We start from the raw sequence: 26517 nt of genomic DNA, 5'->3' as shown, positions 1-26517 counted from the left end.
ACGCAATCGGCAGCGGTATCCTTATCATATCACGTTCTCAGAGCCTCTAGATTGTGGGGCGCAGAGATTGGTGCTGAGCGCCCGTTACACCCCACAGATAAGGGAAGAAGCACCATACAGAACTCTGCTACTTAGCACACACTCCCCTTACCTTTTGTCTTCGACTACGCGAGTATGATATTTAAATGAGCTTTACAATAATGCACAACATAATCTGTCTATAGGCGATCGTGCATAAAACTCTGACCATCGCAACGAAATCGATTGACCTTCTTCAGGAGTATAGATGAGCTTAAGAGAGCCCGAAGGCTAGATGGGTAACAAATTGGCTTGTTCTTTCTGTGCACACGCGCAACTTCGACAAATGATGCCATTTTTGTCAAGATCACGACAGCTTTCCGCCCTACAGTAGGCATACAACCTCCTCCGGCCACCAGGGCATCTTCAACGCAGCTAAGGTATGAGCGGAAGTGTCTCCAAGTCAAAACCAGCTGCCTTGGTACAGAATTGGAAAGAGTTGTCGTTCTCTCTTTGCCGAAAACAGCAAGTACAGCACTCTTGAAACCGAAATCTGGAAAAATATACGGAGTACACTAAGTGTATTTAACTATCTCGAAAGATAAGGCTGCCCCATGATACAATTCTGGGTTGCGCTAGAAAAAGCTGAATTCATGGGTTAAGTGAAGTTCTGCCTCGGATTCTTTGGGGCCCTGTCTATTAGATCAGACACCTACATGCCCGAAACAATATGTGGAGCCGAATACCGTATGATCTCAAATGCAGGTGCCTCGGCTCAAAAACATTAGTCTGTGCTCAGGCCTTTGCTGGGTCATAAAACAGTAATAAAGAGATTGACTGGACAAACCGGACCAAGGTTACGAATGGGCGCTTACAGTAATAATGTATCAGTACTAGCTCTCAAGGTCCGTGCGTTTGCTATGCATCGACTGTGTTGAATTATTTTGCGGGCGCTCCGTCTGAAAAGGAAAAATCGGGGCGACATTTAGAATCTACAATAAAGCTTCCTCCAATGCACAATTGTAATAGTATATGGACAGGTCTATGGCCAGAGATACGGAGCTTTCATAGAACCCTCTGCTTTCGAATGGAGGTGCTAAAGTATTTTGCTAAGAGAAAGGTGGTTCGTAATTCGCTCTTTGGGTGAACAAGCGATGTCTGTTGGGAACCCGAATTGGGACGGTGCGTTGGCTATTTGCGCTTGACAAAATAATCCAGCAGCCACCACTTTCGAACTTTTAGTAACTCAGTCGATAATATGCGCTTATTTTCGTCCAACCGCGATAAGCCACTATTAGCTCTTTTACCAATTGGTTACATACCTTTCATGTGAGGATTGCCAAGACTCAGAATCACGCACGCACAGCTCCTCCCCGTCTCTACTGTCTTTATTGCAGAGATCCATGTCCATTCGTAGATATTAGTCTGTGTTACAACGAATTTCAGATTCCCTCACTCCTACTTCTTCTTCTCTTGTCCGAAGTATCCATCCGAAGTCACCTATTATACGTTTTTCTTTGTTCCCCTTTCAGTTCAGCTCGTTGTCTTTAATCGCTGATCTTGTGAACATCTGCGATCAACAAGCCGTCCTATTGAGGCAAACTTTCAATCATGTCTGGATCTCCGGTTCGTGGGGATCTACTAAATGATTCGGCTTGGCAATCCTTTGGCCCTGTTTCCTCAGTGGGCTTCGATTTTACACCACTTTTTGAAGACACTATCCTGTCTTTGCTACCATCAACACTTTTACTACTGATCTTACCCTATCGCCTGATAAGTCTCTATGGCCAGCAGCCGAAAGTGTCTCCCGGGGGCTTTTTGCGCGGGAGTAAAACAATCTTCCTGGCTATGTTTGCTGCAAGCCACCTTGCGCTGCTAATCCTACGTATTTTGAAGTCACCATTACGCACAAAAGCCACAATCCCTGAGTCTGCACTGGCATTCGTTGCCAGTATCGGTCTCTGTCTGCTTTCGCGGTTTGAGCACAGTCGTTCTATTCGCCCATCACCCATCATCAATGGCTACATCTTCCTCACTTTGATCCTTGACACCGCTCGGGTACGAACAATATTTCGGGATACGAACGACAAAAGCATTGCCGCGATGTTTACAGGCATGATCGGCGTAAAAGTGATGGTATTGGTTGCTGAGGCAGTTGAAAAGCGGAGTCTTCTCTTGCCACCCTATCGTTGCTTGTCCCCCGAGGAGACAAGCAGCATTTATAGTCGATCATTCTTCTTCTGGCTGAACGAACTCATGACATCTGGTTTCCACCGGGTTCTTCAGAATCACGATTTGTACCCGGTCGATACTGATATGTCTTCCCTGGTACTTCTTCAGCGAGTGAAAAATTCATGGAATTCTGCGAGACAGCATGAACGGAGAGCTCTCTTCTGGGCACTGTTACGTGCGAATTTGAAGCCGTTTCTTTATTGCGTCATTCCGCGTCTTATTCAGATGGGCTTCAGATATGCCCAACCCTTTCTGCTTGATCGGACGATCAGTTTTGCGAACGATACGAACCAATCAGACAGCATTGGTTGGGGTCTCACGGGCGCTTTCTTTATAGTTCTTCTTGGTGTCGCAGTATCGAATGGAATATATTATCATACGACATTTCGCTTCGTGACGAGTGCCCGTGGCAGTTTGATCAGCATCATCTATACCAAAACGGTTGACCTCAGCATTACCGCCCTCGATGAATCAGTTGCTATTACCCTGATGTCTAGTGATGTCCAAGCCATCTGTAATGGATTACAGTTAATCCATGATCTTTGGGGAGTTCCCCTTGAACTCGTCATTGTGATCTATCTCTTAGCTCGCCAGGTTGGCATTGCGGCAGTTGTAACAGCCGTTCTAGCATTTGTATGTGCTATCTCCATCACTTCCATGGCAAAATTCATGGTAAAAGCCCAGAAGATATGGATGGAGAGTATACAGACGCGGGTTGACGTCACAGCAACCATGTTAAAGTCTATGAAATCAGTCAAAATGCTTGGATTCACAGATCGGCTAATAGAGCTAGTCCAAGGACTCAGAGTAACTGAGCTTCAGCAGGCGAAGCTCTTTCGGAGGTTGCTTGTTCTGCGTGTTTTCCTTGCAAACAGCCTTAGATTTCTGGCTCCGCCTGTGACATTTGCCATCTACGCAAGGATGTCCCAGAATGGGCATTCTTTGGATGTGAACTCAACTTATACAACGCTGTCACTCATTTCGCTAGCTGCATCTCCTGTCAATACGTTAATACGAGCCATCCCTGCTGTGAACACTGCCTTGGCATCCTTTGACCGCATCCAGAAGTTTCTCCAGTCAGAGAGCAGACAGGACCATCGCATACTCATGGGAAAATCTCCAGCATCAGAAGGACAGCTTCAGCAGGCCTTGGAAAAAATAGATCTCACAGAGGCTTCAGAAACTGGCTCTTTGAGTCGCATGGCAGTAACTGGAGTCATTACTGCCCTAGATATGAGCTTTGCATGGCGTCATCATGCACCTTTTTCGGTCCATAATATCAATTTAACCGTGAACAAAGGTCAATTTTGTTTCATTATAGGCCCAGTGGGCTGTGGCAAAAGCACTCTACTGAAGGGCTTACTGGGTGAAACACCATTTAAAGAAGGTTTGCTATACGCAGAACACCGTGAGATGGCATTTGTGGATCAGACACCCTGGATTCGCAACACATCGTTTAAAGACAATATCCTAGGTGTCTCGGACTATGTTGAGGCATGGTACCATGAGACTGTAACTGCCTGTGGACTAGATCATGATGTTGCGAATCTTCCAAGTAGTCATTGTGAGTGTCTCTATCTCAGACGATCAGTCCTATTGCTAATCCTTTTTCACACTAAAGTAACAAAAGTTGGTTCCTCTGGGATTTCCCTGTCTGGAGGGCAAAAGCAACGATTGGCACTGGCGCGTGCTGTCTACTCGTGCAAACCAGTTATTATGCTCGATGATGTTTTATCAGGCCTCGACACTGATACTGAAGAATGTTTGTTTCAAAGCCTCTTTGCTAGGAAAGGAATCTTCCGCAGACTAGGTACGACTGTACTACTAGCCACGCATGCAGTACATCGACTCTCTTATGCGGATCATATTGTTGTTATGAAGAGTGATGGGACCATTGCTGAGCAGGGCACCCTAAGCGAGCTCAAGGCCGGTAGGGGTTACATAGCTTCCCTGAAATCACATAATAAAGAAGAAACGAAGGATGGTATAGAGTTGCAACGGAAGAAGGCTTTGGGAGTTACTCACGCTGGCTCTGAGCAAGATAACTGTGTTGACACTATTGAAGAAGAATTGACCAGGCAAAGTGGAGATCTATCTCTTTACTTATACTATTTCGGGTCTGTGCATTGGGCATCCAGTGCTTTTTGGATGACTTCGTTTATTATTGAAGGGGTATCGCCGAAGTTGAGCGAATGGTTGATCAAAATTTGGATGAGCTCACTGGAAACTAATGGGGATGCTGTTAACTCATTCTACCTAGGCCTCTACGCCATGCTGTCAATCATTACAGTCATTGCACTTGTGGGTGGAGCCTACCACTTATTTATCTTCTTTACTCCGCGCAGTGCTGAAAGGCTCCATGAACGTCTCCTAAAATCGGTTATGCAAGCCCCCTTGTCATTCTTCACTGCGGTTGACACTGGCGTCACAATGAACAGGTAAGCTTACTGGCTCCGAGATTTCTCACTCAAAATTATCCTAGGATTACCTGACCACGGACTGTGACTAGGTTCAGCCAAGATATGACATTAATCGACCATGACTTACCTTACGCCGTCTTAGACTTTGTGTTCTCTCTTGCGGGCGGATTTATGTCCGCGATTATGATATGTATATCGACTCGGTATTTCGCCGCCGTCATACCGCCTCTGTTCCTTTTCTTATGGATATTGCAAAAATTCTATCTGCGAACTTCGCGCCAAATACGACTTCTAGACCTTGAGGCCAAGTCTCCGCTATTTTCTCATTTCATTGAGAGCCTGTCTGGCTTGGTGACGATCCGTGCGTTTGGGTGGGCGTCAGTTTTTGAGAAACAAAATCTGGCACTACTTGACTCGTCGCAGAAACCATTTTATATGCTTTACTGTATCCAGCGATGGTTGGAACTGGCTCTAGATCTATCCGTGGCTTTTCTGGGCCTTATACTGATGATTCTCATCGTCAAATTGCGCAGTGCGGTTGGCACTGGATATGTCGGTCTTGCCATCCTCAATGTTATCACTTTCAGCCAGTCACTGTCGCAGATACTTCGGAATTGGACTGATCTCGAGACTTCTCTTGGTGCTATCTCTCGGATTAGAGGGCTTATTACCAACAATATCTCTGAGGACAAGCCTTATGAGAACAAGGCCTCCAAAACTGCGAACCTTGCCATGTCCGGCTGGCCATCTCAAGGTGGAATCGAGTTCCGGAATGTTTCTGCATCTTACGAAGCAGGGGAAGGCCAGTTGTATGTCCTCCGCAATCTGAATCTGTCTATTAAACCTGGTCAGAAAGTAGGAATTTGCGGTCGCAGTGGCAGTGGCAAAAGCTCACTTTTAGCTACTCTGTTTCGACTGCTAGAAATCGGGCCGCAAAGTCAGATCCTCATTGACGGTGTGGATATAAGACATATTCCTCGGCAAGTGACACGCGCAGCTCTTAACGCAATTCCACAAGAGCCTTTTTTTACGTACGGTACTGTTCGTGCCAATATGGATCCTTATGGTATTAACAGCCTAGAGGAGATTGAGCGTGCGCTTCGTCGTGTTGAGTTGTGGCACATTATCGAGACCAAAGGCGGACTTGATTGCAATCTAGATGCCAACTTCTTCTCTCATGGCCAGAGACAGCTATTTTGCCTCGCCCGAGCCTTGTTGCGCAAAAGCAAGATCGTTGTCCTTGACGAAGTAACCAGCAATGTGGATTTTTTTTCTGACGCATTGATGCAGCAGGTGATTCGGGAAGAGTTCCCAGGCTGCACAATCTTGGCTGTTGCTCATCGGCTCGAGTCTATCCTTGATTTTGACAGGATAGCCGTGATACAGGATGGCGAGCTGATTGAGTTTGATACGCCAGAGTCACTTCTTAAGCAAGATAGTGCGTTCAAGGAGCTTTACAAGTCATAAAATGTAGTTTGTGCAATATGACTGAAATTGAGGCGTAATTTGTCATATACGGTGGTCTTCTAGCATCCGTACCAGTTGCTTTCGTCATGGAATTAGCTCTATGGACTTTTCCTTATCCTTTTTGGTATTTGCTGGTCAGTTGTGGTAGCGTTATAAGGGCGGTCTGTCTTTGATCATTTATAGATAAGTGGTTGAGCAGTGCATATTGTGACTAGTTAGCAGAGCTTTATAGATAGACTACGCTACCTTGTTCTTCCTCTCCATTTTTCTTAGGTCTTCAAGAAGTTATGTTCGCTGCACAATGGGAAAAGTACTGTAAAGGCAAAATACCTTCTCGAAAAAGTCTATAAAGGCACAGAAGGAGAAAAGAATCAAGGAGTGAAGAATATACGGCTCCTCCCTGAAATGAGACCGTGGTGGTGTGCCGAGCGGAAACTAAAATCGGCCTGATGGTGATCCCGCCAGCGGGTGATCCCGAAATTATCCCAAGGACACCCGAAAACTCTGCAAGAAACGATGGCGAGCAGACGCTGGCACCAGCCCATGGAGGCAGGACAAGGAGAACACAAAACATTACGATCCCACCTCTGGACTTCAATGTGCCAGATCATACCAGTAACCGTATCACTAACCAGATGGTCTGGGCGCTGATTCTCAGCTTTAAGAAAACCATCACTCCCCAAATCATTGCGATCGAGTCAGCCAGACCGGAAATCCAAGAGATTGAAGCTGGACAGGAGGACCTACAGAAGGAAAATACCAAGTTACAGGAGGAGATACAGTCCCTCCGATCCCAGGTCGAAGCACAGACCCTATTCACCCCTAAATCATGGGCCGCAGTCGCAGCAGCAGCAGCGGCGGCGGCAGGGAACACGCCCGAACAACCCTCGAACGCGATAATTCCGCGCCCCCGAAAAGAACTGCGTCCGCATCAGCACCGCGGCCACTTTAGATGACGACATCGATAACAAACGGTCCACAAGATTCCTACCTCCCAAAGCAGCGAACACATACTCTAAATGGAGTCTCCATCCAGGACAGGCCAAAGAACCAAAACCCAAACGGGCGTACAACCGTGCAGACTGGGCTCAAGTGGGCCAAAGTATACTGAAACAGGTTGGCCAAGACCTGAAAATCGAGACAAACGAAGACCTGGACCGCGCCGTCGAAAACCTTATCCGGAGCACGACAGCCGCCCTAAACCAACATGTGCCGGCGCAGGCACCATGCCCGTACTCCAAACGCTGGTTCACCCCAGAGCTCAAGGCCCAGCAGGTGGAGGTCAACCGGAGCCGTAGAAGGTGGCAGAACGGATGTGCCATCCTAGGACCTGATCATCCAACCACCAAGTCCATGTTTTGAAGCAATGCGCAAGAAAAGAGGACTGTGGAAAAGAGCCATTGCAAAAGCAAAGGCAAACCACTAGAGAGAGTTTCTGTGAATAGCGGTCACGTGGCCTGACGCCACCTCATCATTGTCTCTCTGGCTCCACGTTTCTTCCCTCTGGCACGTATCTCGAGCCACTTGATCGCACATGTAGGCGACAGATGTGATCGCGAGCGGCGTTCATAGATACGTGACTAATCACATGACGTGGTTTTGCTTGCTTTGTTTGTTTTGTTTCGCTTCCTTACCTCTGTTGTCACACCCCCACATTTCTTTCCTCCTCATGTTCGATATTCTAGTTTAAATGCACCAAGTAGGACATATTTAATCAATTCTCACACCGGAAACTTCTCACATTCAGTATTCACTGCAAGCTCATAAGAGATGCGCGTTCTGAGTCTAGTCTTTCACCGGATAGCCAAGCGGTTAATTGTTCGGAGGATTCACTGCCTGAAGCGCACCAGGTTGAATCCTGACAATGGGTTGGCCTGTCAGGGCGGGAACTACGTTAAGAATAAGAATATGAATTGAATGGAATTACTGGTGCTGCCAGCACCACTATTACAAAAACCTCTTAGATAAACAGTTTTCAATCGCATGTATCTGGTCCTATCCATAGAAACAACCAGCACCCGGATAGCACTCGCATTCAGATCTCATTTGCCCTCAAATTTACTGACTCGATATTTGGGTTGAACCTTATCATCTAAGCTGTCCCCATCGGACTATCAGGCGTTATCATAGGACAGAAAGACTGCATCGATGCACTCCAGTACCGACCTTTTTCGCGGGTCATCCCTGAGGCTCAAGGGCAGGCGGTTGACGACAGGTTATGCGTAGATCTGATCCTGGAAAGTTTCGTTGATCTTGGGGATCTATTAGCTGTGGTATATGTTTTGATCCTGGCTACGAGGCTAACGAGGGGAGACCTCCCCAAGTCTTTGATTCAGGGTGCCTCTCTACTACTGCATCGCTTCTTCCTTATCTTCCGCTATCGTTGATTTGGCATGTCTTTCTGCAGCTACTTTGTTCTACATCACCGGACTGAATACTGACCCTGACCTAAGCCAGGAATAAGTGAGCCTAGTAATCAAAATGTATTCTCGTGTGATAGTATTAGTATTACTACGTATTATTATATGAGTAAGGTCTATATCAGAATCCTAGAACTCACTAAACTTCATAAAAGAACTACAAGCTAGGGGCGTGCATTGTCAAGAAGGAACTGCATGGCCTCAGGCCACCCAGAATTCACCATTTCCAGGACAGTCTGACCTGTCTCATCGTGCTGCGTGAGATCAGCTCCGCCTCCTTTCTTAACGAGCAGATGCAATAATGGCAGATCCCGATACTCAATCGCCTGCATGACGGCATTCCAGTTTCGGTAAGTTTTATTGGGGTCGGCACCCTTCTCAAGCAGAAGCTCAACCATGGAAAGATCACCATTGATGATCCGGCGGATCGCTTTCACAAGGGGAAGATGCTCGCCGGGGGCGTTTGGATCGGCACCTCCTTCCTCCAGCAGGAACCTCACAATATCGTCATGTCGCTCTCGCAAAGCCGTAGTCAGTGGGGAGAAGACGCCACCGTTCTTATACTCGACATTGGTACCGGCGGCGAGCAGCAGTTTAATGCTCTCGAGCTGGTTGGCAAGCACGGCCATCTCCATGACGCCCTTGTGAGCAGAAATATCAGGGACCATCGGGAGCAGTTTCTGAAGCAGAGCCGGAGACCGCACGGCCATGCATACAGGCCAATCCTGCCCGCGTTGAGCTGGGTTGGCGCCATGTGCGAGCAGGTAGCTGAGCATATCCGACCGGTTCTCGCGGATGGCGGTGGTTAGTGCAGTATGACCTTGTGCGTTACGGTCATTCACGTTCGCGCCTCCCTGCTCAACCAGCCACTTCAGGGCCTCCGTGTTGTTGACTTGCACGGCCAGTTCTACGATTCCAGGCGGTTGAAAAAGGTCAGCCCCAGCCGCGACCAAGACGGGCAGGAAATGGAGTCGGTTGTGGGTAATGCATTTCCAAGCGGGATACTCGGACGCCATGACGTTTGGGTTCGCACCGTGTTCCAGCAGCAGTGTCAAGATGTCGGCCCGATTGTCGCGAATGGCGGAGCAGAGGGGAGTATAGGTACCGTCCTTCTTGGCATTCGGATCGAGCCCAACCTCCAGCAGCGTACGAACGGCTTCGATGTTGTTCATGCTGGTCGCCTGTTCCATGAGACCTGGGGTCTTTTTGATGTCGGCCCCGCTGTTTAACAGAAGGCGCAAACATGCTGGCCGAGAGATAGCTAGCCATAGGACATGCTCGGGTCCAGGGAGATTCGGATTGGCGCCATGTTCGAGCAGTATCATCAAGACGGCAACCTGCTCGGTCTGCACCGCCTCATTGAGTGCTGTTCTCCCTTGGCAGCCCTTCTTGTTTGGGTCGCTGCCGGCGTCAAGTAACATAGTGACTAGCTTCGGTGGCGCCCGTTGTCTGATAAGCTCGATAAGCACAGTGCTACCGCTTGGGGTTTCAGTATCTGCATTGCCCCCATGCGCAAGCAGCTGCTGCACCATATTGAGCTTGCCCTTCGCCAGTGCGCGACTCAAGGGAGAGTCTCGTCCCGGCTCTGATGCATAGTTGGGGTTGGCGCGATACTTTAGCAATAAGTTCGCCCCGTCGATGAATGACTCATCCACTGCGACAAATAAGGGCGTCTCTCCCTGCCGGTCTGGTTCGTTTGGGTTCGCACCAAACTGCAGAAGTAGGCGCATGCCCTGGAAATCGTGTTGGTGCACGGCCTCGTTGAGCGGATGGATATGCTCCCCAAGATTGGGCGAAACTCCACTGTCCAGCAACTGCTCTAGCAACTTGTGGTTCCGTCCCCGGACGGCGGAGGCTAACGCACCGCGCAATCGCGTCGCACTAGCTCCACTATTTCGGCTAGGGGTGCGATGCAGGAGTTGGGCTGAGGACTCATATAGCTGGCGATGTGTGAGGGTATCCCCAGATATATTGTGGTCGAGAGGTATAGCAGATTCCGCTTGCGGCTCGCGCGAGCTCGTTCGCACAGGATTTCCATTTGGTCGCAGAGGCTGAGGACGAGAGTCGACTGGGGGAAAAGAAAGACCGTCCTGACCATTGTCGTTCGCAAAAAGGAGGGAGTCAAGAGAAAGCACAGAGGAGAGTATGTCATCGGCATTGGACGGGGGATTTTCTATCCCAACCGAGAGTTGTTCTGGGGATTCTTTGGGGGGCACAGAGGGGACCGACGCTGATGACAACGAAGTAGCCACCTCCTTCGATACCTGTTCCAGAGATTTAGCCTTATTGATGCCCATTACCGACCGGCCTTTGGCCATGCGGTCCAGTGCGGCAGCCAACCCGGCGTAGCCGATGCCCACTGATTCCGCCATAAACGGCTGTTCCCCAAGGGACCAGTGAAAGGCGAGGACGCTGATTTGAAGTGTTTCGGTTGTCTTTTTCAACGACTCGCGAATGCGGTGCAGTTCGAGGCTGGGGCGATTCCATCCGCGTTGAAGCCTGCCAAGGGCGCCACGATGTTCATACTGGATGAGTTTAGTCACGACCTTGTCCAGACTCTGAAAATCACGATAAGCGGCCATGAACTTTTTCGCCACCTCCTCCACGATCACATCGGGCAGGGCGCGACCGGCAGCAGTGGATTCGGTGAGACCAGCATCAATGGCCCATAAAGCGCGGCAAGTGTCTAAGAAAGTCTGTGACAATTCGCGAAAGCCGTTCGGCAAGTCGTGCTCGGTGCTGAGGTAGTCCAGCATGTGCACCGAGATGCGATTGCCTAGCTGAGTGGCCTGAGCCGAGACGGTGAAAACGGCCTTTTGAGCTGCCATGGCTTTTGAAGGTAATCTGGCAAGAAAGGAAGATAGGAACCGGGGAGAAGGGGAAGAGGGGAACCCCCAGACAGGATCGATGCCGAAAAAAGATTTCAAATCCTAGGAGGGAGGGAGTGAAGGGGGATCGGGACGAGTCCACGCGCTAATCACAAGTAGGGCCATGGTGGTGGAGGAACCAACCATGAGGCAGACACAGCAGCGATACCTTTCATTGTTCCTGTCCTGCCGGGATGATGAATGGATGTAAAGTTCGGCGGACTCAAAGGCTCCCCTGGATGGTGAGAACTAGAGGAGTGGGACCTTCGGCCCAGACCGAGCCGGCTGGAGCGTTCATGGACATTATTGATAGACAGCCTCCTCCGGGTCCCACTTCAATGCTTTAGGTTCACTCATGTGGAGTCCGACTGCCTCAAAGAGGTGGTAATTGACTGGGTGAGACATGCCGGTTCGCGACTCATAAGCCGGTTGCGATCCTCGGAGGTTTCGAGAGGGGGACTAAGTTGAAAGGCTGACGCAGGAAATCGATGGGCTCAGATGGGAGCCGGGAGTCAATCGAGACGGTAGATAGATTTTACTGCCTCACAGGTTCTCATCCACCTTCATTGCAGAGGGCGTCTCTTTTATTTCGTGGAGATTAGTGAGGCCATAATGTAGGAATGGTTGTGTAGAAGGTGAATGTGCTCGTCGTCTGCCCTCCGTTCACCATATCAGACATATCAGTGTTGTAAAATCAACCAGCTAACAACATATACACACACGTTCAAGTATGGTATACCGAGACATTCAAAATCGGCTTCCGCTTCAAACACTCTTTAATTGTTTATGAGCCCCACTTGTAGATTTTTAGCGCCTTGGCAATTCATATAATGATGTTTTGTATGTTAACGTAACCGGACAACGAAGCGTCGCGACAACGAGCCGTCGGTGACCCTCACCGCCTTATATCTCCAAGATATACAATATTTTATCTTGCTTAATTAAGTTAAAAATTAAGCTATTTGAATATATAATGTGTGTTTTATTAGAATACTATAACTTATCTGTAAAGCCTTTAATTGCGGTTTATTTGCCACGAAAAAGATGTATACTGCAGTATTTGATATTAAGATAAGTAGATACTAGAAAATACTTAATACTAGCTATTATACTATAATAATTACAATAACAAAGATTATAATTAGTTCAAGTATATATCGATAAAATCAATATTTAGTTTATTTATATTTATTCATCTATATAGTACTGAATTACTTTAATTTGAATCGATTGTTGCATTTTTAGTAGGAGAGCGGCGGCTCGTTGTCGCGCCGGTTCGTTGTCCGATTACGTTACCAGCACTGTATAATTCTAGAACTTTCGATTTTAGCCAGTGATATAGGTGAGTCATCTCCTGCATCATTCCCAGTTCTCACATCGTTCGCACTTTTGCAAGCAGGCTGTTCATATGTTCCAGATGGCTCCCAATCTAGCAGCATCTCAGCATGAGCTCATTCGCGACATGATTTTAAGCAGATCATTGACTACTGCTCAAATGGCTGGCGTGGCTGGTTGCAGTGAGCGCAGCATTCGATATATTCGTTCCAACCCACAACTTTCTGGCAGCGTCAAAGCACCTCCAAACAAAGCCGGCCGACCGCGAACGGTAACCCCGCCTATGCTGGAGGCCCTTTGCGAGCATCTCCTTACGAAACCGGATCTGTATCTAGACGAAATGGCAACTTTCTTATGGGATGAATTCAAGACTGTAGTGACAACCGCCAGTATCAGGAGGGCGCTCAAATCCGTTGGATGGTCTAAAAAAGCAGCTCGTCGGATTGCTGGAGAGCGTAATGCGGACTTGCGGGACTGCTATTTTCATAGCCTGTCTGAATTCCGTTCGTACCACCTTATTTATGTCGATGAGTCGGGATGCGATAAGCGAATTGGCTTCAGGCGAACGGCGTGGTCCCCTGTTGGAGTAACACCGGTACAAATATCTCGGTTTCATCGCGGACAGCGATATCAAATACTGCCAGCGTATGCCCAGGATGGTTGTTATACTCGCCCGTGTGTTCCAGGGATCTACTGATGCATCCATATTCGAAGATTTTGTGAAGTAGCTGCTTCATCATTGCGGGAGGTGGCCGGAGCCCAAATCTGTGCTGATAATGGACAATGCATCATTTCATCATACCAATCGTGTGGAACAGATGTGCAGCGACGCCGGGGTGAAGTTGCTGTACCTACCTCCATACTCACCAGACCTCAATTCCATTGAGGAAATGTTTGCAGAATTAAAGGCCTTCATTAAGCGTAACTGGGAGGTATTTGAAGAGGACCCCGAGCTCAATTTCGATGCATATCTAGAGTGGTGCATCGACGTTGTCGGTGCCAGAAAGCTGAGTGCAGAGGGGCATTTTCGTCATGCTGGGATTACTCTGGAACCACTGCCTCTGAGCTTCAACGGGATCTACCAGTGATCCAACACCCCGCTTTTGTGTCCATCAGAACCTCGATGACTAATCAGGACAACCCTGCGTGTCAAAGAAGTCAGAGGCATTCTTTCAGATAATATATAATAGCTACGCCTTGATAAAACCTCTCAGAACTCAATTGTAGCTTAGACTTTGAGCTTATCTGGATAACTAGCAAATGATCTTCCTAGGTATGTCTGTAACACTTTACGAATATCATGTTGAGAAACTGGCCTTGTTGCTTAATATTAATACACACCACTTCCTCTTTTTTCTTTTTATACGTTCTCGAGGTCATCATGATTGGCCCTCTAACCGCGACAGCCTCCCAGTTACACGTGTCAGATGACCATTCCAACTCCGACTTCAGATCTGTTTCTTGGAATGTTTAAACCTGCAGTTCTAATGCCTCCTCCATCTTCTTCCGACCAAAGACTATCCGTATTATCTCGGTAAATTCTCACCACTTTTTCATGTATGATACAGAAAATGTCCTTCACGCACCGCGACTATACGGTCGCATGGATCTGCGCCCTACCGTTGGAACTAGCAGCAGCAAAGGCCATGCTGGACGACGTTCACCCTCCGCTTCCCCAGCCAGAATCCGACCACAATGTCTACACACTTGGGAGAGTTGGCAACCACAATGTAGTAGTGGCCTGTCTGCCTGGCGGTGTCTATGGAACGATATCCGCTACAGGTGTAGTGTCACATATGGTCTCTACCTTTCCAACTCTCCGGACCGGGTTCGGATTGATGGTGGGTATTGGGGGCGGAGTCCCGAGCCCAAGAAATGATATTCGCCTTGGCGATGTTGTGGTCAGCAGGCCAACTACCACTTCAAGTGGCGTTATCCAATTTGACTACGGCAAGACACTGCGCGGCGGACGATTCCAGCACACCGGGACGCTTAATAAACCTCCTTTAGTATTGTTGAAGGCCGTGTCTCAGTTAGAGAGTGGTTATATGACGGGGAAAAGGCCGGCCAGCGAAATTTTGAATGATACACTACACAAAAGTGAAGAGATAAGAGAAGAGTTTTCGCGACCGAAAGTCGACTGGCTATTCTCACCAACCTACAACCATGAGGATAGCGAACATAACTGTTCGGCATGTGATCAGACACAGATAATGAGCCGTTCTGAGCGGGAAACTGATGACCCTTATATTCATTATGGCTTGATCGCTTCCGGAGATCAGGTCATGAAAGATGCCAAGACTCGCGATTCCATTACTCGGGATCTAGACATACTCTGTTTTGAAATGGAGGCTGCTGGACTCATGGACGAACTCCCATCACTAGTCATTCGCGGCATCTGTGACTACTGTGATTCGCATAAAAATAAAAGGTGGCAACGATATGCTGCGCTTGCGGCTGCTGCGTACGCGAAGGCTCTTCTGTCGGTAGTTCCCACTTTTTACCGTACAGAATCACGTGATCTAAAGCAATCAGTCTGGATGGTCCCCTTACGCAGGAACCCACGGTTCGCAGGTCGGGAAGACGAAATCACCAAAATAGAAGGGTTGTTCATGCAACAGAACGGACCTAGCAAGGTTGCTATCTGCGGACTAGGCGGCGTTGGAAAGACGCAGATCGCACTTGAACTGGCCTACCGCATGCGAAATCGAGACCCTAATTGCTCGATTTGCTGGATTACATGTACCAACTATGAGAGCGTGGAACAAGCCTATATGAACATCGCCTCGAAGCTGGAAATAATTGATATAAAACCGGCAGAGGTGAAAGAAAAGGTCAAAGCTTATCTTAGCCAGGAGAGTGCCGGGAAGTGGGTTGTTATCTTTGATAATGCAGATGATATGGGAATGTGGAGCACAAACGATACTACTGATACAGTATTAACAGACTTTCTTCCTGAAAGTGAGCAGGGCCATATTCTTTTCACCACGCGCAGCCGTAAGGTGGCTGTGAAACTAGCATCTTCCCATGTTATCACAGTCACTGAGCCGAACACAGAGTCTTCCGTCGAAATTCTAAAGAACTCACTAGTCGAGAAGACACTGCTTAATGATCGTGTTACAGCTCTGAAACTTCTTGAGCAGCTGGCTTTTCTCCCTCTGGCGATCATCCAGGCAGCAGCGTATATCAATGAAAACAGCATTGGCCTCTCTGAATATCTTCAGCTTTTACAGGATCAGGAGCCGCATGTGGTTGAACTGCTGAGTGAAGACTTTGGAGATGAAATGCGCTACAAGGACATCCAGAATCCTGTTGCTCTGACTTGGTTTATCTCTTTCCAGCAAATTCAACAGTTAAATAAGCTGGCAGCGGACTATCTGTCATTCTTCGCCTGTATCAAACCTCGTGACATTCCACAGTCCTTACTTCCCCAGCCGACCTCGAATAAGAACAAAACTGATGCGCTTGGTCTTCTCAAGGCCTTCTCCTTCATTAGTGAGGGGAGCGGGGTCAGTTCTCTAAATCTACACCGATTAGTCCATCTTGCGACTCGGAACTGGCTGAGGAGGAACCAACAGTTCAGCCTGCAAATATTGAAAACTGCTGACCGACTGAGCGAAGTCTTCCCAGATTATGATCATACGAATCGGCAGGTGTGGCGGGAATATCTGCCGCATGCTCTTTCACTAATAGCAGAAGCTGGATTTCGGAAGGAGCAAGAGAAATACATTGATTGGATCCGAAAGGTTTGTAGTTGTCTCTCTAGTGACGGACGATGGAAGGAAGCGGAAGAGCTGGGAGTGCAGGTAGTAAAGCTACGCAAGCAAGTACTAGGACCTGAGCACCCTGACACTCTTACTAGCATAAGCAATCTGGCCTCGACCTACTGGAATCAGGGACGATGGAAGAAAGCAGAAGAGCTGATAGTACAAGTATTAGAGCTGCGCAAGCAGGTACTAGGACTTGAACATCCTGATACTCTTACCAGCATGGGCAATCTGGCCTCAACCTACATGAATCAGGAACAATGGAAGAAAGCAGAAGAGCTGGAAGTACAAGTACTAGAACTGCGTAAGCAAGTGCTAGGACCCGAGCATCCTGACACTCTTACCAGCATGGCCAATCTAGCAGTGACCTACTCGAATCAGGAACAATGGAAGAAAGCAGAAGAGCTGATAGTACAAGTATTAGAGCTGCGCAAGCAGATACTAGGACTTGAACACCCTGATACTCTTACCAGCATGAATAATCTAGCCTCGACCTATTGGAATCAGGAACAATGGAAGAAAGCGGAAGAGCTGATAATACAAGTATTAGAGCTGCGCAAACAGGTACTAGGACCCGAGCATCCTGACACTCTTACCAGCATGGCCAATCTAGCATCGACCTACGCCAAGCAGAAACAATGGGAGAAAGCAGAAGAGCTGATAGTACAAGTATTAGAGCTGCGCAAGCAGGTACTAGGACTTGAACACCCTGATACTCTTACCAGCATGAACAATCTGGCCTCGACTTACTCAAATCAGAAACAATGGAAGAAAGCGGAAGAGCTGATAATACAAGTACTAGAGCTGCGCAAGCAGGTACTAGGACCCGAGCATCCTGACACTCTTGCCAGCATGGCCAATCTAGCATCGACCTACACGAATCAGGGACGATGGAAGGAAGCGGTAGAGCTGGATGTGCAAGTATTAGAGCTGCACAAGCAAGTGCTAGGACCCGAGCATCCTGATACTCTTACCATCATGGCCAATCTAGCAATGACCTACTGGAATCAGAGACAATGGGAGAAAGCGGAAGAGCTGGGAATACAAGTATCAAAACTGCGCAAGCAAGTGCTAGGACCCGAGCACTCTAAGACTCTTACCAGCATGAGCAATCTAGCATGGGCCTACACGGAGCAGGAACGATGGAAGGAAGCGGAAGAGCTGAGAGTGCAAATCTTAGAGCTGCACAAGCAAGTGCTAGGACCCGAGCATCCTGTCACTCTTACCAGCATGGCCAATCTAGCATCGATCTACTCAAATCACGGACAATGGAAGGAAGCAGAAGAGCTGGAAATGCAAATGATAGAGCTACGCAAGCAAGTACTAGGGCCCAAGCACCGTGACACTTTTACCAGCATGGCCAATCTGGCATCTATCTACTGGAATCAGGGACGATGGAAGAAAGCGGAAGAGCTGGGAGTGCAAGTACTAAAACTGCGCAAGCAAATGCTAGGACTCGCGCACCCTGATACTATTACCAGCATGAGTAATCTGGCCTCGACCTACTCAAATCAGGGACGATGGAAGGAAGCGGAAGAGCTGGAAATGCAAGCATTAAAGATGCGCAAGCAAGTGCTAGGATCTAACCACTCTAATATTCTCACCAGCATGGGCAATCTGGCCTCGATCTATTCAAATCAGGGACAATGGAAGAAAGCGGAGGAGCTGGAAATGCAAGCATTAAAGCTGCGCAAGAAGATGCTAGGACCTGAGCATCCTGACACTCTTACCAGCATGAGCAATCTGGCCTCAACCTACTCGAATCAGGGACGATGGAAGGAAGCGGAAGAGCTGGAAGAGCAAGTATTAGAGCTGCGCCAGCAAGTGCTAGGGCCCGAGCATCCTGATACTCTTACCAGCATGGCCAATCTAGCCTTTACATGGAAAGGCCAGGGAAGAGTTAAAAATGCCTTTGCTCTGATAAAACAGTGTGCAGAGCTGCGCCGCAACTTGCTGGGTCCAGATCACCCAGATACCATATCCTCTTGTGATACTCTCAGTGACTGGGAAACTGTGATGGCGAGTACGTGAGAGGCACGTGACACATTTCTATTCACTTTGTTTGCTACACGTGACCTTGCTTTGTTTGTTTTGTTTGCTTCGCTTCGTTCGCTTACCTTTGTTGTTCGCACGTGTTCCCCCACACTCCTTACTTTCCCTCCTCATGTTCGATATTCTAGTTTATATGCACCGAATGAGATTCATTTGCCCGGCTGTCACAGAAACCGCGGTATATTTCCTGACATGGTAGTCGACAAAGCATACTAGTTGCCTTTGTGATGGCGAGCGGCGTTCGGATGCACGTGACTGACCGGGTCACATGACGTAGTTTTGTTTGCTTTGTTTGTTTCGCTTCGTTCGCTTACCTTTGTTGTTTACACGCGTTCCCCATAGTTACGTTATAGAATGATTTATAACGTCATGCCAAGAGATGAATGATACCACCGTTCGTTATGTCTCTGTAACTCACTTACAGTGGTATGACAAAAGTTTGCGTTGCCCCACATTCTACGCTAGTTGTTTTTACTTCCGCCTTCCTAACTAGGTTAGAATAGAGCTATTCTGCCTACCAAAACAACACGTACGGAGAGAGCCCTGAATCTTGAAGCAAGCAAGCCATACAAAGATGCCACCACGCAAAGAGTTGACCCCAGAGGTCCGTGCTAGACTCTGTGAGTTGAAAGCAATTGGATGGACCTTTACTATGATTCATAAACGTTATCCGCATATTCCTTATTCTACTATACAAACTACAATCAAGCGCGAGAGTACTCGAAAGCAGCAACATTCTGCATCTCGCTCCGGACGACCCAAAAGAATTACTCCTGAAGAACAACAACAGCTATTAGACTTGGTTGAGCAAGATCAGCATATAAAAATGCGTGAACTCTCTACTGCTGTACAAAGCAGTCCTTCAATCAGAACAGTTCAACGTCTATTCCGTACTCTACACATGCAGAAATGGAAACAATGTGAGCGGCCAGAAATCACTCCTCAAAATGCAGAAAAGAGATTAAGATGGGCTCAACAATATGCAGAATACACTGCTGAAGACTTTCTACGTGTTATCTGGTCAGACGAATGCTCAGTTGAACGTGGTGCAGGAATTCGACGAATCTACACCTTTCGATCACCAAAGCAACAGATTATTGAGCGTGATATTCATACTGTACGTTGTGGAAAGGGTGTTAAGCAGATGTTTTGGGCTGCTTTTGGATATAACAGACGTACGGGTCTTCTACCTTTACAGGGAGATCCAACATCTACGCGTCAAGGTATTACTGCATGGATTATTCGTGGTGTTTATGAAGCATTTCTACCTGAAATCTTACAGGCCGGAGATATCTTCATGCATGACGGAGCATCCGTACACCAAGCTTATATTGTACGCGAATTGATTCAAGATATGGGGGTAGAAGTCATGATTTGGCCACCATACTCACCCGATTTGAATCCTATCGAAAATCTATGGGCCTTAATGAAAGCTAAGATATATGAACTGCATCCAGAATTAGAACGTGCTCTGGATACTGAGGATACTCGTCAGAGTCTTATACAAGCAGCGATTGAAGCCTGGCATGCAATTGACGAAAGAGTGCTTCGAAATCTATGTCAAACCATGCCTCATCGCGTACAGGCAGTCATCCAAGTGGATGGTTGGTATACAGCTTATTGAGTTCTAGATAGAGTTCTAGATAGCCTAATTAGGAAAGCGGAACGGCTAGCGTGGAACAAGGGATAACGCAAACTTTTGTCATACCACTGTACCGCTATTGGTTAGCGTACACGTCCTAATCTTGGCAGTGGGGCCTCAAGAAAAGAAAACAGTAACACAGGCGGAACGCGATTCTGAATCTCACGGTAACAACCACTTTCTTTCCCCAGATTAATTCTTACTTTGACTCACCGATCACTGTTGTTGTTTCTCAACACAATGGGATCATCTGATCTATGCAACCTCCACCTCCCTAGTACATCCACCCATACTCCAAAGCTGAAACTGGACCCTCCCCTCTATCGCCAGCAATGTTGCCTGGGCTCTGTGTATCCTTCTCTGATCTTCAAGGCTTTCCACCTTATTCTACTTATTCAGCTATTATACTACAATATAGATTCCCGATGTGTACGCACCGCATGAGATGGCTATGGAGTCCCAGCTAATATGACATGTACTCATAGATGGGAACCTGACATCCGCCCGTACAGTCCGATAAGTGGTAGCGACGCGTGGATCGCGATTCATCAGCCCGTACAATTTGAGTTGTCTTACAACAATTGGGGTGGAGTGCAAAGTACAAATGATGCCAATACGGAAGTTCTATTAGCTTCGCAAGCGGGGCCAGAATGCCTGCGAAGTAAGGGAATCTTTGTTCCGGTAGTCTTGCGCCCGCGTTCAAGTTGTGGTGACGGGTCGATCGGTGGCCTTCCGTGCCCCTGCATCAACTATCTAGCGACTGAACATCGTGTCTGGAAAATCGTCCCCTCTGCCGTGTGCTTCCTCCTCGCATGTTCCCATGTTGAGCTGGATTTCCGGCATTCCCGCAGCTCATGTAGTGCTACAAGTACCGAGTCAATACATTTTTTATGGCGTAGTTGACATCCTTGATGGTTGTGCAATGCACTGGGATCCCTACGCATATCGGGGTCGAAGGGAACGAGGCGAAGCGGGCGGCGGTAGATAAGCGGGACCGGGACGGGTCAACAAACAATCCGGCTCGTCTCCGCTGCCAAGAGGGCCGTTCGCAGCAAATTCCAGAATAGATCGGCCACAAGTAGTTGGGAGAGAGGGCAACACAGCTGGATCTATAAGACTTCCAGTCAGAATCCCTTCTAGACAGATCCGTCTGCTGTATAAACGCAAGCGCGGAAGTTGAATGATACAGCTATAAGTAGAGAGAGACCATGACACTTTAGATTAACTATATCCTCCTACTAGTATGCCCCCTTTTCAATTGTGAGGTTATGATTGGGAAGATTCTTGATAAGATTGCCGCATGTATGGGCATGGGGGGATAATGTTATCGATTGTAAATTACTCAAATCGGACCCGCAGGAGAGCTGCTATGTTGCCGAATTTATATTGCAAGAGAAGCTTGCTCAGGGAGTTTAGTCAGGTTGAACTTGACTCTGAAACAGGGCCTGACCCAAGCCACGAACACGATGGTCTCATGGTTATGGGGATAGATGCTGATGATGCTGAGTAGAAGGACCCATACATGCCCTGCTTGAGCCAGCGGGGAAGGTTACGTGTAACTATTAGAAGGAACAAGCATGTTAGAAGCAAGAACATGGGCGAAGAATGGAGAGGAGGCAGCTGATTGAACAGCTGTGACACTCATTCATATTTCTACATCTTCTGTGTGACTACACTATGCTTTCGTAGCGTACTCGGTTGTATTCAGCTGCGTCGACGACCTTCCCACGTCGCGGCATGCGTTATTTAGTATGGGCTTCACGTGTTCACTACTGCGAGGATTGCGGGATTTGACGGCGTTCAGGGCCATATTCTTGCTTCAAACGATAATGCACCTGCATAGCTAGCATCTTACCTTGGCGGGCCCGATCAGGTATAAGATTAAGTAATGAAATGTAATGAATTGAGTATAGTATAGCATAGTGTTTGAGTATACCTCCCGTAGAGATAGATATACCTATATAGACAGTCACACCATCAGATTCTCGACAACCGGCCCATGCAAAGAAACAAACCGAAACTCCAACACCGATGCTCCACATGCAGAAAAAGAGAACAAAAAATGAACCATACAACAATACAGTCCACCCTTACCTAATCCAATCCAACCAATCAATCCTAGTCCCTTCAAACCAGCAGAGAGATAAAGAGAGAAAGATGCAAACTATGCAAAGTAGTATGCTGCGACAAACCCTATACATGACAAGACAGAACACAGTAAAAATCACTCGATCACGGTAGGTAATTGTTACACCTGACCTGGATAATATTCTGCTCTCCAGAGGCGCTGATCACGAAAGCGGTGAGTTTTCCGCCGGCGACACAGCCGGTATCAATTCCCTTGGTATAGGTATTGATGTTGAGGCCTGTTTCGGAGTCGTGGCCGTAGATGACAGTGGTGGCTTTGGCGGCGCCTGCGTCTTCGTCGTCATCATTGTTCGAGCTCTTAGAGCTTGAATAGCTGACAGATTGGTGTTTGTTAAAAAACTAGACGGTTCTTAGTATTATCGTTTCAAATCCACATAGTACTGAAAGTCATAAGGGAACCAACCTTAGTCCACATCATACCGTCCCGCTCTGGACTAGGCATATGGGTGTCCAAATCAAGGGTTAACATATTCATCACGCTGTACGGATCCTGATGATTCAGATCCACGCCCGGAATCAGTCCGCCATGCACGACGGCGACCTGTCCCATGGTAGGAATCTGTCCCACATTGAGGATAACTGGGCAGGCGTCTAGCCACTCTGATTGTTCTTCTGACAGGGCACGCGCAAGATTACGTTCATTTTTGGCCTGCTCTGTTGACTGACCATCGAGGTATTGATCGGAAGAGGTATCAGTCAACGTCTGAGCTTCGATCATGTTGTGGCGCATAACAAGGACGCGGTCTTCGTTGTTTCCACGCACACACGATGCGGAGTACTTTCGGGCAAAATCGACGACGTCAGTGCTGTTGGGGCCCTGGCTAATCATGTTTCCAGTAAAGATGAGGTGGTCGTTGGTCGGATCGAAGAGGAGTTCTTCAAGAAGGCGGTCCACTATCACCATAATTGTGTGTTAGCGATCTATGCATGCCTCCCAATACCATACAGCGCATAAAGGAGAAAAGGGGGGCATACACTCAGCCATACATCCCTGCACATCACCCACAACAATCAGCCGTTCATCCCCCTCAGGCAAAAGCTCCGTATCCAGCTTTCCCACCTGCACAACATCATCAAACCCGGGGAAAGCGTTCGTTCCAAACCATCCACCGACTTCCTCCTTCACCTCTGGATCTAGCGCCCGCAACAACGACGCATGCTCCGCTAGCCGCGGAGAGAGGATATACAGCCATCCCAGCAGACACGTTATCACAAGGGTCAAGTACACCACGACATAGCGACGGAAGCGCGGCGCAGTGACAATAGACAGGAAGAGTTGGACGAATCTGGAGGGTTCAGAGGGCTGGTCGGGGTTGGCGAGATGGGAGTATTTGGCGTTAGTTTGCCATTCGTTGCGCACGTAATCGATTAAGGGCCTTGTGTAGCGCTTAATGCGACCCGTGGGGTGGGGAGAGAAGCGGCCATCATCAGAGGTGTCGGAGGAGTATTCCAGGCTTTCGGTGTCGTGGTAGTTGGTCATATTAGGAGGAGGGTTAAGTATGTGTTGTTTTGTCTGATTCCGGAGGACGAGTGGGGGGGGATGATTGTGGGTGATGTTGAAGAGAATGCTGAATCTGAATGAGGCTATGGACAATGGACAAAAAGCAACGGAGAGAAAAGGGAAAAAGAGAGAAAGAGAATGTAGCGACGATCAGAACCGATCGACAACACGGCCTTCGATGTGGAATGGCAAGGGAGGACACAGTGCGGGCCCAGCCGCGTCGGTGAAAGAGTGATAATGAAATGGCTCCAGATGGCGGAATGGAGCGATGGACCCAAGAAGTGGAAGGGAGAGAGGTCCAGTCTTGTGACGCCTTACTCGAAACAGGTTTCCCTGATCTAACCTGGTTGGGGTTAGTGCTAGGGTGCCGTCCCTCTTGGCCTATGCGCCACTAGTCCCAACAAGGGTTAGGTGTTCTATTATGGGCAAGACGCGACTCGTCAGGGTCCAGTTTGTGCATCTAATGCGTATTGCTCTTACTCAGTGTGCGAGGCTGAGCAAATGGCAATCTGGATAAACTGGATAAGATACTCTGGACTGGTACTGCTGTACATACCAAGATTCTCCGGGGTTTCCATTGGTGCAAGAATATCAAGTACCACCCGTGCTATATGCTACACATGTCCGTATAATATAGGAAACATACATCATCTCGTTAGCGTCTCCGCTCTGTTAGCGATATTGCTCGTGAAACTCCATCTCCTGTTGGCGCTTCTGCACCGTTTCAATCGTCTTGACATCGTATACCTCCTCCAGCTTCTTGCCACCCAGAAGCACTTCCTTTTCATGGCGCGTAGCTTCATCTTTGGTCATACACACTAAATCCTTCAACTCAAGCGGAACAAATGTCTGTCCCTGCTTCATCCACTCCGGATCAGGTCCGAATCCTCTGTCAGGGCGCTTCCAGGGAACGAGACTGATTCGACTGGGCAGGCCACTGACCACACTCTTGCCGCGGAAGATCTCATCGACCAAATATCCAACATCATCCTTGCTGATAGGAAGGCGAAGCCCGACAAGGCTAGGTCCATACTCCGCCCGGGCCAAGCGCTCGAGCGTTCCCTGCAAGGCTGCCAAGACTCCATCGTACAACTTGTCACGACCCTTTCCACCCACGCTGTAGTCCATCGGATAGCCGGAGATATCGCAGATGACGTGATTCGCCACGGTGTAGCCAAACACTGCAGGCATTGTTCCCAACACAGGGAGAATTCGCGCCCGGAAATCGGGCAACACACTAAGCTCACCAACCTCACCCTTACTAAACTCTGCTTCGTTCAATGGGAGAAGAGTAGCTTTTCCAGGGCCGGGCTTCTCAGTAGAGAAAACAACAGGAATGCCTGTATTCACTCCCAACAACTTCAGGCGCCGACGAGTGCTCCGCGACAACGGATCATCCGTGCTGAGTGAGATATCACCGACCGTAACGCGCGTTGGATCTGACTTGCATCCTGCTCCCATTGCCGAAATCACGGGAATTGAGTGTGAATGACAGTAGTGAAGAAGCTCCACCTTGGACGTGATGTTGTCGATGCAGTCGAGCACATAGTCGGGCTTGCGTCCTTTATCATGGTCGTCCCAGGACCAGGGCGCAAGAAGATTGTCGGCGACGGATCCCCCGAATAGTTCGTTCCGGCAGTCGAATTTCACCCATGGTGTGATCTGCTCCAGTCTCTTGCGAATGCAATGTACCTTCGGCGTTCCGACGTCGGCCAGCGTCGCAAGAGCGTGTCGGTTCAATGAGGAAAGCGTAACCTGATCAAAATCGATCAAGCGGATCTTGGAAACACCCGAGCGGGCAAGGGATGCAACGGCATGCGACCCGACTCCTCCGCATCCGACCACGATTATGTATGACGAGCGGAGTCTCGCGAGACCCTCATCAGATAGAAAGACACGGTTTCTGGCGAGTTGTTCGAGGATGAGCTCTAGACAGAGATTGAGTTAGCATAATGGCAAGTATCTCAAAAAGTAGCCAGTACCATCGTCATAGTCTCCTTCCTGCGCCCTCCGAGCAAGAAGCGCACTCCTTTCATCTTCCTTGCTCAGCTGCGTTGCAGCCGCGACACCGTATTCTGTGAGCTTCTTATGGATTAGCCAAAACTAACATACCACGATCAGAAGATCCTAGAATACCTTCTCCGCATGGTGTTGGTTGTTAACATCCGGTATGGACGCCTTGAGGCGCTGTACTGCTTCCTTCCGTCTGAATGCCTGGTAGCCAAAGATCGCACCTGCGACCGCAGCTCCCGAAATCACGGCTGTAGCTGCAAGTTGTGTCTGATGGGATCCACCCTGGCGTTGGATCCAGGACGCCATCTTGATGTGTTTTTATATTGTATGCGCCGTCTCGTCTATATGCGATCCGAAATTGATTGTGGATACTCCGATTGAAATGTCGCGGCGATCTATAACAGGTTTGACAGTCTCTCACGCCGAACAAATTAGTATGCAAAAGGCGCTCAAAAGCCAATTCCTCCGAACGGGAAAACTCAACATGATAAGCTCAAAAAGCAGGGAAAGACTGTGCTGGACGAACGGTTACGTATTTCCAAGTGGGACCTCCAACACGGGTCACGTGCGCTTCGTGTCGACTACAGAAGCACGCGCTATTCCCGCGGAACTGCACACCACATGTATCTAGATAT

The 26517-nt window shown here is 48.4% G+C and overlaps 8 protein-coding genes across 8 annotated transcripts; 5 read left to right on the top strand and 3 right to left on the bottom strand.

Moving 5' to 3' along the window:
- Window positions 1-1629: 1629 nt before the first annotated feature.
- On the top strand, window positions 1630-6137 carry An03g03070 (uncharacterized protein; the record flags this gene model as incomplete). The annotated part of the gene is made up of 4 exons (XM_059747000.1): window positions 1630-2844; window positions 3073-3814; window positions 3872-4688; window positions 4760-6137. The coding sequence occupies 4 exons, from the start codon at window positions 1630-1632 to the stop codon at window positions 6135-6137; spliced, it is 4152 nt and encodes a 1383-aa protein (XP_059603581.1).
- A 449-nt stretch (window positions 6138-6586) lies between these two features.
- An03g03060 (uncharacterized protein) lies at window positions 6587-7499 on the top strand (the record flags this gene model as incomplete). Its single annotated transcript, XM_059746999.1, has 2 exons — window positions 6587-7061; window positions 7174-7499. The coding sequence occupies 2 exons, from the start codon at window positions 6587-6589 to the stop codon at window positions 7497-7499; spliced, it is 801 nt and encodes a 266-aa protein (XP_059603580.1).
- A 1222-nt stretch (window positions 7500-8721) lies between these two features.
- Window positions 8722-11385, bottom strand: An03g03050 (uncharacterized protein; the record flags this gene model as incomplete). The annotated part of the gene is made up of 2 exons (XM_059746998.1): window positions 8722-9407; window positions 9591-11385. The coding sequence occupies 2 exons, from the start codon at window positions 11383-11385 to the stop codon at window positions 8722-8724; spliced, it is 2481 nt and encodes an 826-aa protein (XP_059603579.1).
- A 1456-nt stretch (window positions 11386-12841) lies between these two features.
- An03g03040 (uncharacterized protein) lies at window positions 12842-13847 on the top strand (the record flags this gene model as incomplete). Its single annotated transcript, XM_059746997.1, is given in 1 exon segment — window positions 12842-13847. A coding segment is annotated over 1 exon segment (1006 nt), but the record flags the coding sequence as incomplete, so codon positions are not given.
- A 483-nt stretch (window positions 13848-14330) lies between these two features.
- An03g03030 (uncharacterized protein) lies at window positions 14331-18557 on the top strand (the record flags this gene model as incomplete). The annotated part of the gene is made up of 1 exon (XM_001390162.1): window positions 14331-18557. One exon carries the CDS (start codon window positions 14331-14333, stop codon window positions 18555-18557), a length of 4227 nt encoding a protein of 1408 aa, XP_001390199.1.
- A 595-nt stretch (window positions 18558-19152) lies between these two features.
- Window positions 19153-20202, top strand: An03g03020 (uncharacterized protein; the record flags this gene model as incomplete). The annotated part of the gene is made up of 1 exon (XM_059746996.1): window positions 19153-20202. One exon carries the CDS (start codon window positions 19153-19155, stop codon window positions 20200-20202), a length of 1050 nt encoding a protein of 349 aa, XP_059603577.1.
- A 1434-nt stretch (window positions 20203-21636) lies between these two features.
- On the bottom strand, window positions 21637-23848 carry An03g03010 (uncharacterized protein; the record flags this gene model as incomplete). The annotated part of the gene is made up of 6 exons (XM_059746995.1): window positions 21637-21779; window positions 22076-22177; window positions 22294-22384; window positions 22480-22707; window positions 22772-23262; window positions 23344-23848. The coding sequence occupies 6 exons, from the start codon at window positions 23846-23848 to the stop codon at window positions 21637-21639; spliced, it is 1560 nt and encodes a 519-aa protein (XP_059603576.1).
- Window positions 23849-24541: 693 nt separating this feature from the next.
- On the bottom strand, window positions 24542-26188 carry An03g03000 (uncharacterized protein; the record flags this gene model as incomplete). Its single annotated transcript, XM_001390159.3, has 3 exons — window positions 24542-25797; window positions 25852-25951; window positions 26006-26188. 3 exons carry the CDS (start codon window positions 26186-26188, stop codon window positions 24542-24544), a joined length of 1539 nt encoding a protein of 512 aa, XP_001390196.1.
- Window positions 26189-26517: the final 329 nt, after the last annotated feature.

The sequence above is a fragment of the Aspergillus niger genome (genome assembly GCF_000002855.4).
Source record: "Aspergillus niger supercontig An03".
Lineage (NCBI taxonomy): Eukaryota > Fungi > Ascomycota > Eurotiomycetes > Eurotiales > Aspergillaceae > Aspergillus > Aspergillus niger.
This window is presented reverse-complemented; position numbering and strand designations above follow the sequence as displayed.